The 16,803-nt window shown below is 43.6% G+C and overlaps 1 protein-coding gene across 38 annotated transcripts in view; it reads right to left on the bottom strand.

The window, feature by feature from the left end:
• LOC117589543 (dystonin) overlaps positions 1 to 10,261 on the bottom strand; it is a 66,118-nt gene extending 55,857 nt beyond the window's left edge. For 21 of the 38 annotated variants that reach the window (XR_004574222.1, XM_034281551.1, XM_034281660.1 and 18 more), the window contains exon 1: positions 2,256 to 2,419. Coding sequence is in view for 8 of the 38 variants with exons in the window: in XM_034281762.1 (XP_034137653.1) it covers positions 9,749 to 9,845 (97 nt within the window). In the remaining 30 variants the exon portion in view is untranslated. Of the gene's footprint in view, positions 1 to 2,255; positions 2,421 to 9,748 lie in introns of those variants that run through there. The other 17 variants (XM_034281871.1, XM_034281886.1, XM_034281878.1 and 14 more) reach the window with 7 other exon arrangements.
• Between the last annotated feature and the right edge of the window lie 6,542 nt (positions 10,262 to 16,803).

Genomic DNA, 16,803 nt, shown 5'->3' with positions numbered 1-16,803 from the left:
GAGACGAGTGCGAGTACAACAAAAAGACTAAAATGAAGTAAAAGTTGTCGCCGGTTGTCGCCGGTTGCCGCTTGAGGAAGTGTTTCTCTATAAAACTATTTATCTACCATATTGTATGTATATCCCCCACTATGATGTCTTGGCGTTTGCCGGCATTCTGTTCCAATTGGCCAAAGGCCAAGAGAAACAAAAAAAAAGACAAGAAAACATGCTGAGCGAAATGTATCTGTCGGATACAGAGAAACACACAGAGAGGTGCATTTTGTCGCCAAAAGCCAAAGGGGCTCTTGAACTGTCTCTGAGCTGGGGCCACAGCTACACATGTACACTATGTGTATCTGTCGGATACAATAGAGAAACGATCAGAAGAAGGGCGCGATCAAAATTGCAATTGAAAAGAAACAAAAGCTCGAGTAAGAGCTGCCACTTGATTCACTGCTCGCCTCTCTTTTGGCATTCCTTTCCCAACAAATGACAAATGTGAAGTTCAATTTGGGGTTTTTGGCCAAATGGTCTTCTGCTGCTGCCTTCCCCATTTCTCTGGGTGTTTCTGTGGAGTTTGCTTTCTTCGGCGAATGAATATAAATAAATGAATGTGGCAGCTGCGGGCCCAGGAGACGGTTTGTTGCTCTGATTAGATACGCACACCTTTATATATAGTGCCTATAGTATATATAGTAATATCTCTGGGAAGACACATTTCATTTCGTGCGCTCATTTTTCATTCAGACTTTTCTTGTTTATTGTTTTCTCATCTTCTGTTTTAGTTTTGCAATTTACTTATGCAAATTTTGCATTTTTAAGGGACAAACGAAACGAAATGTTGTTTCTCATTTGGCGTGGAACTTTTAACTAATTTTTGTTGGGCATGGGCATGGGCATAGGTTTAGTTTTAGTTTTTCTGTAGTCTTTCACTTTCTTTCTGCCCACATATTCGATGATTTCTGTCTACACACCCGCCCGCCCCTTCTAAAGTTTTTCCAGTTTTTACATCTTTCACTTAATCATTTTCACTCGTATTTTGTTATTGTTTGTTTTTGCTGCTGCTGCTGCTGCAGCTGCCGTTTCTGCTGGTTCCGTGTGTGCAGTTTTCCATTCACATGCAAAATTTCACACAATAAATTCATGGAAAATATTTCTCTGGCACTTTTTTGAACTTGGGCTTTTGTTGTTGTTGCTGTTGTTTTTGTTGTCTGTGCCTGTTCCCATTGAATTGCCCAACACTGGCTGGCACAGTTATGCGGGAACATGTTGCATTTGCTTTTGCTGCCTTCCCTCACTCTCTTTCACTCGTTTTAAGCTAAGCCAAAGAGCGAGCTAGAACTATGCCTGGCATGTGTCTGTTCTGAGAAAACTATGTGAGAACTACAGGTACAAATAACGATGGAGAGGGAGAGGTTGAGAGAGAACAGGCAGAGAGATCGTGGCACGACCTGTGCATGCGTTTGGCATGACTAATTTGTCTCTCTGGCTACGAATAACTCCCTTTCTTTGACTCCGACAGTTCCAAAAGGAAAACACCAAATCAAACACAAACCTACTACATAATTTCTGTTATTTTTTGTGCGTGCAGCAGCGATCAAAAGCAAGAGACCCGGATCGCCCCTAAAGAGCAATTCAAGCTCACCAAAAAGACACCAAAACTGGTTATTGAATGAAAAGCCAGCCGCCATCCAAACACCAACAACAACAAAATGGCAAAAAAGAACCACAACTAAAAAAAAACAAAAGAAGTTGAGGTTGAAACTTCTTGGACGGAGTGCCTCTGGATTTCGGGGGATGGGATTTTTCAGTGTGTTTGATTCAGGCAAATATTTAAAAAATGCAACACAGCTGCTGCTGCTGGAAAGGACAGACTGGCGTTGGCCTCTTACAGCCCTGTTTCCACTCGCACTCGCACTCGCACTGGATATCCACATTCTGGTTTGCATTTCCATTCCGAATTCCCAGCCGTAAAGGAATTCCACTTCTCGTTTTTTAAGACGATAAGCGTCAGTCACTCAATTTAGCCATTCAGTTATTTTTATAGTGTGTGGTTGTAGTTTTTGTATTTCTGTATTTTCCACTAAAGATAAACACTGGTTTCTCTACAAGTGTTGTTCAATAATTCAATTCATTCGTAATTGTGAATTAATAAGCCACATTTCCACATTTCTTTTTGCACAGAGTTCTCACACACACGCGCGGTCTGAGAGGGAGAGAGAAAGACGGAGAAAACTAAGTAGTTTTCTTCGATTTCTGCCACTTTTGCTCACGTTTAGGGCCAAGTTAGACAAACGGCTGGCGGTGCTGATGCGTGTGTGCGTTTACAAATTTACACACACACATTCACATTCACTAGATTCACTAGAAGGCACACAATTTTTATAATTTTTTGTTTGTTCGTTATTGCGAGACACCAACCGCTCGGTATCGCTGCTGAAAGTGGAATGCGCTCAAGAGAGCAAACGTTGAGCTGATTGAGGCAGGTGTACTCGTGGCCAAGAAGCAACTATACGAGGTGGTCTCGTCGCCACAAAGTAGTCTACTAATTATGCTGTTTATAAGTGCTGTTTATAAGAGGGTTCTGCATAGGAAGTGTGAGTGTAACGTCAGAAGAGCATAGTAGTTTTCTCGCTGCAAAAACTGAAAAGTCATTTTCAACAAGCCAGCTTCATGCTCAGAAAAATAAGTGACTTAAAACCAACGATTCGGCTAGCGACGAGACCACCTTGTAAAATTGCTCGTGGCAGCCGCTTGTGTGGGAAGAGAGCGCGCGCGAGAACGAACGAACGGCAAAGAGGCACCCCACGATCGGGTCTCACTCTCTCCTTCTCTCTACCACTCCGAGTTTGAGTAAAGCAGCAGCTTCACTCTGTGGGGCTGAATGAATTACCAAAACTGTCATTGAGTGTGCAAAATGGAAAGAAATTCCTCATATTTGGTACGAGTGTTTGTGTGCGTACGAGCGTGCCCCGAGTGTGTCGTGTGAGTGGTTCGTTGTGGTTTCTGCGGGCCAGAGGAAGCCGCTTAGACGGACATGACATGTGGGCTCGTCGACCAAAAAGACAAACCGCTAATGGTCATGGCCGTTAATAAACAGAAAGCCCTAATTTGGCTGCGGTCTTTTCTTGTGGTTTATTAACTCAGCTGAGTGAGCCACAGGCAAAAAACAAGAGCACCAAGGAAATATCCCCACAGTTGTAAACAAATTGCAGTTTTCTTCATATAAACAAAAACCATTAAAAGAAGAAGTAAAAGAGCAGCGACCGGGGCTCAAATATTTATGTGTAAAAATAGTAAAAGAATCCATAAAAATGTAAAAGATTAGAGAGCGCCAAAGAGAGGTAGAGTAGAGTAGATAGAGAGAGAGAGAGAGCGCAGGGCTGACATTGAGTGAGTTTTCGACGCTCAAAGAGCAAGAGAGTGAGCAGATCAGCTGAGAGTTGCGTGAGAGAGCGAGCTTTAAAGATGCAGTTGGCTTTGGGGTGGGTTTTGTTGCGGCGGGCGGCAATCACAAATCTCGTTATGAAAATGGAAAGTTGAATTTCAGCTGGAAGTAAAGCTGCAGCTGGGGCCCAGCGGAGCCGACAGGTAAACAGCTGTTCCAGCTTCATTCCGTTTCATTTCTAACGGAAGTGATGAAGAGCGAAGGGAGTCCAAAGAGGAGTCTCAAGATGAGTGGATTACACATGAAACTCATATTCGATCATCGGGGCGTGAGTCAGGCCTGGGAATGGAGTGTGACTAAGCTCCGCACCACCACAGTTGTGTCCATAAATGAGTATCGGATTTTTTGGCGTAGGCTTAATGCGACCAAACCAAAGCTTTGCTTTTTTTCGGCTCTCAGCCACACAACACACACACACACCAAAACGTGCATGGGTAGACAGTATGTGTGTGTGTGTGTGTGTGTTACGCCTTCAATTATTTGCATCTCTCGGTCGCAGTGGCAGTCGCAGTCGAGTGATTCTTGTATCTAGATAATCCAGCCCCCTCCTATCTGACAGGCCACTTCCTCAAGTGGGGCACTACGCTCTCAAGACAATCGATATGTGCAAGCGAATTAAAGGCGTATTTTTCACCCCATTTTGCTGTTGTTGTTGCATTTCCGTTGGGTATTATGATTTTGAGCAGATGTTTAACATGGTATGGAGAATCCTTAAAGCTATACTTTCTTTCTGTTTTATCGTTGTTTTAATTAGTAATTGCAAATCGCACATCGTTAAGCAGATCTCGTCTAATGGGGTGCGGAATGGGGCAGGCTTTTAATTGCCAGTTGATTGCTTATGGCACTTTGAATGGACTTCTGACACGCCATTTGCGTGTCAATCAAAGTTTTCCATTCCGAAACCAAAGGGTTTCCGAATCCGATTTCAATACATTCGGAAGGGGTTTGCAGCACTCGTGGAGTGGGGTGGAATGGAGTGGAGTGTGGGGCTCTTAACTGTTACTAAACCGCTCGCTGCCCACGCCGCTTACGCCCATAGCTTGCGGAATGCCGCCTGTCCCCGAGGCACCAACATCCGTCTCAGGCCTAAGTAGCTCCGCCCCTGAGTCTATGCTCTGATGCCAGACAATTTCCCGTTTGGCAGCGGAATGCCGGCAATTGCAGTGGCAGAGGGCGTCGTTTCCACCACAGCACACCACAACTCCCCACACCATCATGCGGTCTGGCCTCTGCTGATGGAGACCTTATCTCTGGCATTCACTTTTTGCATATTGTATTGCGAAAGATCCCAAAACAAAAGAGAAATATGTCAATGTGGAATTTAGTCGATACTTTTGTGAACAGTCACAAAGTAAATACAACGGGAATGTCGGATGAGTGGACCTGTGTGGTACGGGACCTCCCTACAACCACTAAGAAAACATTCAAAAAGTGGCCAAGGGAAACTGCAAATACGCTTAACATTCGGTGATTCAGCTATATCAAATGTATCAGATAAATTATAAGACCTAAAGTTCTGTTAAATGAAGAGACTCTTTGCTCTTTGAACGCTTGTAAAAAAGTCTAAGCAGGCTATTCATAAAACAGAAAGAGCTCCTTAAAAAGTGTATAGGGGGATATGGCGTCAGGCCTTCCTCTGCCCTACTGAGCACTGTGGAAACAAAGGTGCCAAAACATAAACATGTAATATGGAATATTCGTGTAAGCTCCACTTCACCTCAAGGGTGCCCCTCGGCAACCCTACATTGTGGTTGTGGAAGTGGAAGTTGTGACCCAGTGACTGTAGTCTGGAGGAGATTCAGTAGTTACTTTGCTCTGTGTGTGTCCCGACCCATCATATCAGCAAACCGGTTTCCCCAGCTGTTGTGGGCGTCCCACACTCACACTCATTGTCGGATTTGTATTCGTGTATTCGTGTATTCGTTATTCGCTTGTTGTTTAGTTTTATTTGCGTGTAATGTCATTTAAATGATTTGCTGACAAAGGCCAACTTGTTTCACTTTTGCAGCAGTGACGTCATGGTCGCTCCACCCCCACACAGACAGACAGCCAGAGCGACACGCAATCGCAGTCTGAGATACATTATATATAACAGGTCATAAATATCTATAAACTGATATTGAACGCAGGGCTCTGAGATCATTGCAATTTCTGTGAAAGTCAAGTCCCCAACGCCTTGAATGGAAAAAGTGAAATAAAGCCACTTGTGATCCACTCGCGATATGGTGGCAACCAAAAACATTGCACAACATCTGCTGGCTGAGGGGAGGGGCGGAGTATCTGTATCTTCCCCCTCGCTCTTGCTGGAAGACAAAGTATCTTGACCTCGTGGACTGTTGGAGTGTGCTGCTGCTGTTGCTGCTGTAGTGGATTGTATCGTCACTGGCAATTAGTAGCGTAATTAAATATTTGTGTACAAATAATTTGTGTGTACATTCCTTATAGATTTTATTTGTATTCAAGTGCTTGTCGGTTCTTGGCTTTGATCCGGAATCCGAAAGCCTTATTTCTGTTTCGTTTTGGAGTTGACAAATTGACACACAAAATTGCTTATCTTAATGACTCAGAAGAGGTGGTCGCAGGGCCAGATATCTCTGGCAGCAACATACAAACATTCAGATAGGGCGGGTGTAGGGTGATGGAGATGGGATTTTCGAGTGACAGAGAATTGTCTGGGAAAGGTGCCATATGGTGTACTGTGCCATAGCCTTGGGGGAAGTACGAGTTGAAAACAAAACAGTTTCGAATACGAGATATTCCACTGCATGCTCGTGTGAATATTACTCACGAGTGTCACCTGTTATTTTGGGCAATACAAGTAACATTTCAAGTATTATCAGGCACTCGAAATATGTATGTTGTTTATTGCAATTCCCGAGCAACTGAGACTTTATATTTCTATCATTCTTTATCATTCACCCAAGACACGACCCTGAAAGCGATCATAAGTCAGCGAGAAACGAACCCTACCCTACCTATAAGAAAGCTCGCATTCTCGAACATAAAGAACTCGACAGTTAAACAATGTGGAGAGGCGGGCAAACCCTGCAAAAAGCAAAGCAATGCCAATCATCATCGATATATTCAGAGACTTCATTGGTTTTAGTCGTCATTCAATTCCAGAACACTTAAAAATGTCATAATTTAAGACGATTAATTACTGGGGATACGTGGCGCACGGGGGGAAACATAACAAACGAGAAATGCAAATTGAATTGGAAACTAATTAGAGATATCTACACAAACACAGAGGCCACAGGCGGTGCGGAGAATACCGATATAGATACGTACATAGATACACAGCTGTAGAATGGAGAATCGCGAATCGATATGGGGACACGCATACATAACATAACGACAATTAAAAACAAGAAAACAAAAAGGGAGGCACTACTAAAATGAAACAGAAACAGAAACAGAAGCAGAAGCAGAAGTTCAGTTTCGGCGAAAAAGAACAGCCAGATGAACAGAGGAGCAAAGAAACAGAGAGACAGTTATCAGTTTTCAATTAACAACATCGTGTTATGTCGGTAGGCGTGTATCTGTGTATCTGAGAGATACAACAGCCACAAACCCAGAAAAGAATACTCCAAAAAAGAAGCCAAGTACAAGCGATAAGAATACACAGAGAGAGAGAGAGAGAGAGAGAGAAAGAAAAAAGGCGACAACTCTGGCTCTAGTTCTAATTACTTCCTAGTGGCAACTGTACTTCCGGCCGGGCCGGGCCGGGTCTGTGTTGCCAGGCCAACTCGTAATTTGCCCATTAAACGGAATGTGTACGTGAAATGTGCACGTATGGCGTGTGCCCAGCATATCTAATCATCTCAGCTACAGCTGGAGAGTGCGACAAAGTCGTATGGGTGGAGTGGGCACCGCAAAGATTTATTAATGAAAAACCTGCCATCGATGCAACTGGGGATTGGCCCCTCCCTCCCTTTAAACAGATCGTAGCCAAACCCTAAGCCTTAGACCAGAAGTGGGCACGTCGATGCTCTACTCTAGACACATAATCGAGAGGAATGCCACAGAAAGAGAATGCCCAAGCATTGCATTTGTAAATAGAACGCTTTCTTAGACATCTCACACTAGAGAGTGGCACTTCGATAGCGATTATGATGTTGTCTCATCAAATGATAACACGTATCTAAAAATAAATGCTGTCGAATGCTGTCAAAATAATCCAAAATCCAAATCGAAAATGGCTCGATATTATAGCTCGTAACAAAACCAAACACCCACTTAAACACACACAGACACCATTTGATTTGCTCTGCGCAATTCCCAAGATCGAAGACCAAAATTGGTTCACTTTGCGCAGGCGTGCCCACAAAAAGCGAGAGACAGAGAAGGATGGATGGAGTGAGAAGTAGACTTGAAAAGTGTTCAAAAATACCCACGAAAACAATTGTGAATATCAAACTATTATGAAAATACGAGTATTTATTATTTAATCAAGGCATTAGCACATCTTTCAGCTGATCCCAGACGCCAGTACGGTGCATACTTACGGCACTCCATGTGAGTGGGCGTTCGTCTGTTTGCTTAGATCTTGTCGTTTACAATTTAGTGATGTGAAACTACCGATACTATCGATGCTTTCCATGCAGTCGCGATAGCAATAGATTATTTCTCGATTTAATTAGATGATTTAAAGCTAATTTTAGTGAAAAGAGAAGCTTGATAAATCTAATTTATAGATCTTTAACATCACTATTAGAGTTGTAATCAACTTTTGTGTTGAATCCACCAACCAACCACCAACCAACCAACCAGATATTGGCTCATGTGGTTAAGTTTGCCGTTAGATGTAGCCAAACGCTGTGCGTGTGTGGGCCAACTGGCTCAGGGCTAATTAAAGCCAAAAACTCTGGTCGGCCAACGGCATGGCAAACAACAAAACTTCATGAAAAACTTTACATTTCGCAGGCGGAGTTGCAATTTTTATTCCGGAATGGGAACAGTCGTAATACACACACATATGTATATGGATATATAGATGGATAGATACTCGCACTCATAGTAGGTGTTGAAGGTGTCTGGCGGGGACCACGACCACCCGCCCAATGCCATAATTCCAGACATCAATCTCAATTGAAATACATAGACTCGTACTCGTACTCGTACTGGCAGAAACATCAACTCATATCCGTTAAGGTGAAACGAGTTTCGTTTTCAGTTTCGTTTACGATCTTGGGCGTTTTCACTTATTGAATCAATTTCAATTGAAAGCAATTACAGCTAAGAAGTGGCGACGAGGAGTGAAAGAAGTAAAGTGCAAGTGACTCCACGTACGTATACATATGTACATGCACGTGTACATATGTGCTTCCGATGCTTAAAGAAAGTTCTAGGCAGCCAGTTTTATTCAATATTTACAGAAACTAAAAGAAAGATGTGATAAGGCTTTTAAGATTTTTATTAGAGTCCCCAGAGTCAGTGTTTCTTTTTCTGTGCCTCGTTTAGTCTCCTCCTAGTTGCATTTATATAAAGTAGATACACATGTACACACTCTACATATGTATATGGAGGGCACATTCCCTGGGCACAATGCGAAAAGCATTCAATAGGACTGTGGTGCTCTGCTTCCATTTGTTCGAGTACAAGTCTCTCAGTTTCTGTACAAACAATGCCCTCAGACTGCGACGGTGACGGCGACATAAATTTCGATTTTGCCATTGCAAAAAAAACGCCAGAGGAAGGACGGGGATAGGTTCTGTGGGCTGTAAAAACTCCGTTGGCGTAACAGAAATAGAATCACACAAGTGACTGACAGGCAAAAAGAGCAACAGAGCGAGTGAGAGAGAGAGAGCGGGAGATGGAGAAAAGTGTGGGGAATATGGGTGTGGATCGAGTGGAAGCTGCAACCGTTAAGCTGCTGCTACACGGTATGTCTTTCACCGATGGTTCATGTACTGGGCTCCACCTTAAATAAACAACTATTTACAATAATTATGTTCCCAAACCTTATTTGGATGCTCTTTATATTTACAAAAGGAACCGAATGAATCTTTCTTATTCTTAACACGAGCAGCATCGGTGAAAAATGTGCAGTGCATTAGGAGCTTTGTCGTGGAATGGGCGCATATGCGCTGCTGCTCCGTCAAAATGCAAGGCAGCAGAACGCGTGTGCAAATAAGAAATAAAGCACAGTTTAACAAGCACTGCGAGTGCAATGAACCGTCGATGGGCGTGGACTAGGTCGTGCAAATAATTGTCATTTGAATGGAGCCATCAGCCTGGCATTGTTGTGGGTTATGTTACGGATTACACGATAGGTACCTTACGCTTTGGAGATGTTGGGTTTATGGGTTCACTCACCTGCTATACGGAGCACAGCCCTATCCGCCGGATCCAGCTGTAGTATGCTGAGCGGCTTGTCCTTAGCCCATTCGCTAAGGGATTCGCGATCCATCATAATATTTGCCGCACTCCCCGTGGACGCATAGATGCGACGCCGTTGGCAAAGCTGCTGCTCGGACTGGTGGAGGCGTGGCTGCAGCCGCAGCGTGGGGCACGACGGCGATGGCGATGATGGCGACGGCGACGGCAATGACGGTGACTGGCAGTGGGCGGCCCTACCAAGGATGTGCGCACTCGCCTGCGGGGAGTGCGGCGATTGGGGGGTAGAGCGCGACCGAACGTAGCTGCGATGGGACGCCGTCTTTGCAGTTGTTGCCGGCACACGGATGAAGCTTGCAAGTAGCTCTTGGGGGAGCTCTTTTTATGTTATGGTTGATTGCACGGCGGTTAACCCTAACTTACACTTAGTTTCAAATTGATCTAACTAAAATTGTGCTAACAACATATCTTTATGTTATTTTAATGATTACTTTTCAAGTGCTGCAAGAAAACAAATATTCAATCAATTAAATGGCCAGTCCACACGACTTTAATTACTTTTTACACCGATTCTACGCACTGCTATAGCCAAAAAGTGTTGCATAGTTTCAGGCGGAATTGTAAATTAATTTCGAATTGCACATTTCTCGTCGATGGGGTTGGTGGGGGAGGAGGGTTTAGCGCCCCTGCCTTATCGTGCGGCTTGCTCTCATTTCTCGTTTATGGGTCAGTGGCAAATTAAGCGGAAAACAACTAAAGCAACAAACGCTCGCTGATAATTCATACAGTTTGAGAGCCACTGTGTCCGAGCTGCGTTTCGATGTAAAGACAATTGCAACAACAACAAGAAGAATGGGAAGTGGAAACAGAAACAGAAAAAGAAGAACCCACAAAGCAAACACAGATAAGCGGCTACCTGTGTCCCTGTTAGTGTGTGTGTGTGTGTGTGCAAAGGTGCATCAGAATGTCAACAAAAACCGCAAAGAGAGGCAGATAGTGCTCTCTCAGACCGACCGGTTCTTATGATGGCAGAAGAGAAAAGGCATGCGCAGTTTTTTTTATACCGGAAATAAATGTGAAGAAAAAGAAACCGCAAAGGCATTTGCCCAGTGAGAGAGCGAGAAAGAGGCAGCTGTGCAACGCCATAAAAGAAAACAAGAAGAACAAGAATCGTTATAGGTTTCGCTCCGTTATTGCGGCTCTCTCTCTCTCTCTCTCTACCTATCTTCTTTCAGCTTTTTGACTCTACCGGCGGCGGCTCAATGGCCAATTATCGCTACTAAAGTGTATTATTATTGGAAGAATGACGCGTGGGATCGACGACTTTAGTATTTTTATCAGCGCGCAGGCATAACCGTAAAGCAAGCTTCGGGGACTCTGTCAAATAGATCGCTTATATTGGGGCATATGCACTCAGCGATTCTTATTTTGCTGAGGTGCATTGCAAAACACCGAATTCCACTTGCCAGAATCATCTCTGCAAGGGCTTGGAGAGCTACCGCATCCATAAATAACTGAACAACGAGAATAAAGGTGGGACGTGAGCGGGAAGCTCAATCAGATTATCGCAGGCGCCCGTCAACATGACAGACAGAGACGGACGCCCCATCAAGCAGTGGCCCAGTAAGCAGCCAAAAGGAGTGAAGAAACCGTTACTGCCATGTGTCTGAATGTGAGTGTGTGTGTGTGTGTGTATTTGTGTGCGTGAGTCGGTTTGCTTATCAGCAGATAAACGCGAGGCAGCATTATTTTTTTTTGATTGCGCTCATGACTTGATAAGTTTCGGGTCGCTTGAAACAGCAGTTACGACATGAGAGGTCTCTCTCTCTCGCTCTCTTGCTCTCTATAAATTTGTGCTCGCTCAGTGCTCAGTGTGGCTCTCTTCCACCTCAGCCGCACTAACGGAACCTGATGCTGATCTAATCGCCTTCTACTCCACTTCTTCTCTGTTGATTTACGAGAGACTTCTCCTTTCCGGCCTTAATTTAAACAAAGCCAAATGGTCTCTCGCCTCGTCTCGATCGTTTTACTTGCAAATTAGCTGCGCAAATTTAACGAAAATAGCAACAAAAAAGAAACAAACAAATGAAAACGAAATCGAAATAAAACGAAACGAGACAGCGATTTTCCCTCCAACTGAGCGCCAGAGACGTTAGCACCGGCAGAAGCAGCAGCAGCAGCAGCTGTTGGGACAAGACGGCGCCGGCAATCCAATAAAAGAAACGACGCCTGAAGGCCAAGGGCTGTGCTGAGCTGCTGACAGCTTCCCTGGGGTTGTTGCTGAGTGGGAATGCAACTTGTCTTGGTGCAGGGCCACTAAAGAACTATTTGCTTGTCAAGCGCAGGATTTCTTGCAACAGATTCCGATGACATGACAAGAAAAGTCTGAAAATTTCACATGACTCGCTATCTGAAATGTCTGATGATGGGGATAAGCATACAACGAAATTAGCACCCCGCTGGCAACCTACTCTAATGGAAGTGTGCGCCAAACGAAACTATTTATCTTATAAAATACTCATTTACGACTACACTACATACATCCTTTGATCATCATTGATTCATAAACTATTTTACATCACAGTTAGGTGAATTTTTTATTTAAAAATTCCACTGTTATCAGTAGTTCCAAGAAATACCAATTCGACAGCATATCTTCATAATGGCAAGCAACAAATAACTCAACTTTATGAGCCATTGCGCCAGTCAAAGTCCCATTTCAATTTGAATAACACTCGTGGCGAGTGTAGGAACCAACTCAAGATATGGGTGGAATGGGAAGACCCTTGAGAGATAAGACCTCAATTGAATCGGGCAAAATGTTCAGCATTATTTAATGGCAAAGATCGCTGCTCCGCCCTCTAAGGTCTGTGGTAAGGTGTCTACAGCAGACAGAGCAGCCTCACACACACAGTCATCACAGTCGTTCAATGGAGAATATGCCGAGACACAGTCCGCAACGAAGTCAATTAAGCGACAGTTGAAAAGGCAATAAACAGGCAACAGTCGCAAAACAATAAAAGTTGATAAAAAAAAAATAGGTTCAGTTCATGTGAAAGGAAGGGAAAAAACAAGTTTGATCGTTTGGAAATAGAGAACAAGTGGGGAGCCCAGATGGGTGACGCGCCACCATGGGAACCTACACTAAGCTATGGGTATTTATCAAATATATAACTAAACCTGCGGCTAACGCCGCAATGAAATGAAATCATATTCGAAATTGTATTGATTGCTCCATTAGATCATTGCCTTCAGGGTCGATTTATGGGGAATTATGTCATGGCAAATAAAACTATCAGCGATCGCTGCGGCACGGTAGACAACAATTTGCATGTCAAACGAGTAAACGGATTCAATTGATTTGATATTCGATTCGGGTCTGGTCTGGTCCTCCTCGTAGGCCTGCGGCTTGGATCTGAGCAGCAGCTGTTCCATTAGTTAGTTTAACGCTAATTGATGAATGGACAGCCAGACGATCTTCGACTAATTAGGCTCCCCTTCGACCCATTCTCAAAAATGTATTCTGTGGGCGTTGCTTGCTGAGCAGCGGAACTTTAATTACCGACCCCGGCTCGAAAGGGGAAAGATCAGAGTAGCTGGGAGTTACTGTCTGATGTAATCTGATTGTTTCATGGTGTGTGCGAGTAGTTGATTGTGTTGTGTACATCGCTTATCAGAGATGCCACACACGAGATAGGGTCCCGTCGACATGGGGAAACCATCTGCCAGGCCAGGCCAGTACAGTGTGAGAACATTCGGCTAATGGAGCGCAACTAAACGAGTTTGATGGTGCATCCAGTGAAGTGCAGGGGCACTCTGCGTATGGCCACAAAAACTTTGTCCCAATGCCCGCCTCAATTAGACTCATCTAACGCTAATAAAATGCAACTCTAATGCAAGCGGACACGCCTCCATTTCGCATGCAAAAAGCGCAGTCTTGGAGCCATTTGAACTCCAGCGACCGCGTCACACCCCATGGCGAAACAGAGGGAGACAAGTTCTGGCTCGGCTCTCAACCTCAATGGAGTTCTCTGACTGCCAAGTGCATGTCGCTCCCAATAGACGGAAACACTACAAAAACGTAAAACTTGTCAGACGGGGAGAAATAATAAAAAAAAAACAAGTAGAAACAATGGAGAAAGAGTGTGACGACTAATGGATACCTCTGCTGCCAGGAACTGCACTCGCTGTAGAGAAGAGATAGGATGAACCCAAATACCCCAACTGACATCGAATGCAGGGTACAGCCACGCAGCAAGAAGACGATCCCGAACGCTTGAGTGCATTTTCCAGGCCGACAAGCGCAACCACAACAACAACCCCTTTGAATGATTCTGGCCAAGAACTAGAAAATGTTTGATTACGTTACAAGTACATATATTCATTCGAGGGAAATTCAAATGGCTGCGTTTTTTTGGGGTTGGATCCAGCCCACCCCCTCCGCCGATGGCACAAACAAAATTGTAAACAGAGCAGCGACCGGCAAAAGAAGAAGACATGGAGAGAGACAGCGACACAGAGAGACTGAATAAATGCAAGAGCGTAAAACTCGACTGTGTCTCTCTCGGTCGCTCTTTTTACCTGTGGTCAGTGTCAGGGCTGGGGGCGCACGCACGCACGTTTTTAATATAGGTGTCCGTGTATGAGTAATACCCTGCCGGATTGAATGAATGACAGATAGAGCAGGAGGTGGAAAGCAACGGCACATGGAAGCGAGTGTCGTCACCCACCACTAAAAAAGTGTTGACCAACACGACACCCCCGTCTGCCCCGTTATACATCATATATCGATTTTTTGTCAAGCGCCGAAAGATAAAACTCAAGCATTTGCTAATTAGAAAAAGTCTTGGTACAGCGACTAAGCATTTACGATAAAACACAAGGCCAAGTATGGATGGCGAGAGCCAGTAGGAGGAGAGAGAGAGAGACGGAGAACGGAACAGATAAAGAGATTACTCTATTCGTTCTTACGTTGATTAGCAGCAAAATGCGTCAGCGGGCACGCACACATCACTCTCACAGTTTTATAAACAAATTATTAAATTTGTTTACCCGCCCCCGACTCCAACAAAAGGCATCGGCTGTTCCACACAAAATTCCACTCACAGAATATACTTTCGGACTACGGTGGGAGGGCGAGGCCGAGATCAACTAAAGGAACAAATGAGGCTTTCTGTTTGACCGATTCCACACACACACACACACACACATCACAACATTGCACTTTTGTGTTGAATTTGCCGATGTTTGCTAAATTCCTTCTCTGCTTCGTATTTTTGCCACTCTGTGCACTGTCACCGCGTTTTCTTACACAATTTCTTCTTATTTTACACATTTTGCCCTCGTTCGTGACTCATAAAAAGGAGCAGCAGCTCGAAAAGGGCAAACCAAAATCCAAAAGAAGTGCAGTGTGAGAGAGCAGGAGAGCGCATGTCAGGTTTGCGCCGATGAAAGAAGGAGAGAAGCCTAACGTGGCGAGAGAGAGAGCAAAAACCAGCCTGGATGATAGGGCCATGGAAAGGACGTTGGAGAGGGGTGGTTAAGTAAGTGCAGCAAACGTTTTTCCTCTGCTGATTCTTCTGTTTCTCTCTTTTTGTTGTTGCTGCGTCCACTATGGTAATTTTCACAATTCACTGTTATGTGTGTACATGTACATATTTATATTTTCCACAATTTCCCTTTTGGTCGCTTTTCATTTGTTGTTGCACTCTACTCTACTATGTTTCTTTCATCACATCACGCAAACGCTTAGAGCAATAATTTATGGCAATTTATTTTGTGGCTGCTTTCATATTCAGTTTGAATGAACTGCACTTTTTTCGCGGTTCGCTTTGGCCGACGCTTTCGGTTTACACACTTTACATTATTCGCTTGGTACGGTTGTTGCTGTTGCACTTCTTGAAAACCGTTACACTTGTGCAATTTACCCAAAAGAACAAGCAGCAGCAGCAACAACAACGGGAGCCGATTTAATGACCCGTCTACACTCACACTTATACGAGACGCAGACACACACACTAACCACTGACAAACACTAACACACGCTGCAAGTGCAACGGGCGCAACGACAACAAAATTCACGTGCTCAAATTGAATTCGTCCCGTCCCTCGGTACGCGGTACGGTGTACGTTGTGGCGAGCTAACGGTGCAAGGAACGACTCAAAGCGGAATCAGTGATAGCAAGCAAGCCAAAAACAAACAGGCGGAGCGCGAAATTATCGATACAATATACCGTCAGGGCCTCGTAAATATACCAAAATATACCATTGAACCTTCAAAATATACCGTAATTATACCGTAGTTTTAAATCAGATTCCTCGATTTTGATGTTCTATTTGATATTACTAGCTTGCAAAGACCTCACCACTGAAACAACAATTTAATCCGATTGAAGAATCAATTTAGCTTTAGCATAAATAGTCCTTTTTATTGGATTGTATACCTTATATTTTACAAATTTGTATTTTAGTTTTCCAGTTAAATCACCCTCTCTGAAAGCACGGGAGCTTTGTCTTCAGTATGTAAATGTATGTAAACTATTAACAGAGAAACATTTGGAAGAGCCATGTTAACTGATAACATTGAAGAATTTGAAAAATAGCGCCATGTTCTGGATCGAATCAGTCACCACATCAAATGACTTAGGAGTCCTTTTGATATTTATATCCATTTTGCTTCAACGGTTAACAAAGCTAAGGGAGGCAAGCGTTTATTATTCTTATAATTATTACAGACAAGCAACCGATTTTATTCTCCCATCTCAACAGGAAAATAGACTAAGAGACTAAGCACAAATTAAATATTTTCGACCGAACTTAAAAAATGAATCTCTTGATTTATTTGACACAAAAAAATAAAAGCTATCGACTAAAGTTACAATTAATTAGTCGATATTGAATATTATTGACCATGCGGCAACTTTTAAACTTGTATAATTCAAAAAAGGCACCAAATGCTCAACTCTTTTAATCAAAATACTAATATCAAAAATTAATATTAATTTTAATTAAAATTGTGTCCTCCTCGCCATGGA

The sequence above is a fragment of the Drosophila guanche genome, unplaced genomic scaffold (genome assembly GCF_900245975.1).
Source record: "Drosophila guanche unplaced genomic scaffold, DGUA_6, whole genome shotgun sequence".
Classification (NCBI taxonomy): domain Eukaryota; kingdom Metazoa; phylum Arthropoda; class Insecta; order Diptera; family Drosophilidae; genus Drosophila; species Drosophila guanche.
Note: the sequence above shows the minus strand (reverse complement) of the source record. Positions and strands in the feature narration are given on the sequence as shown.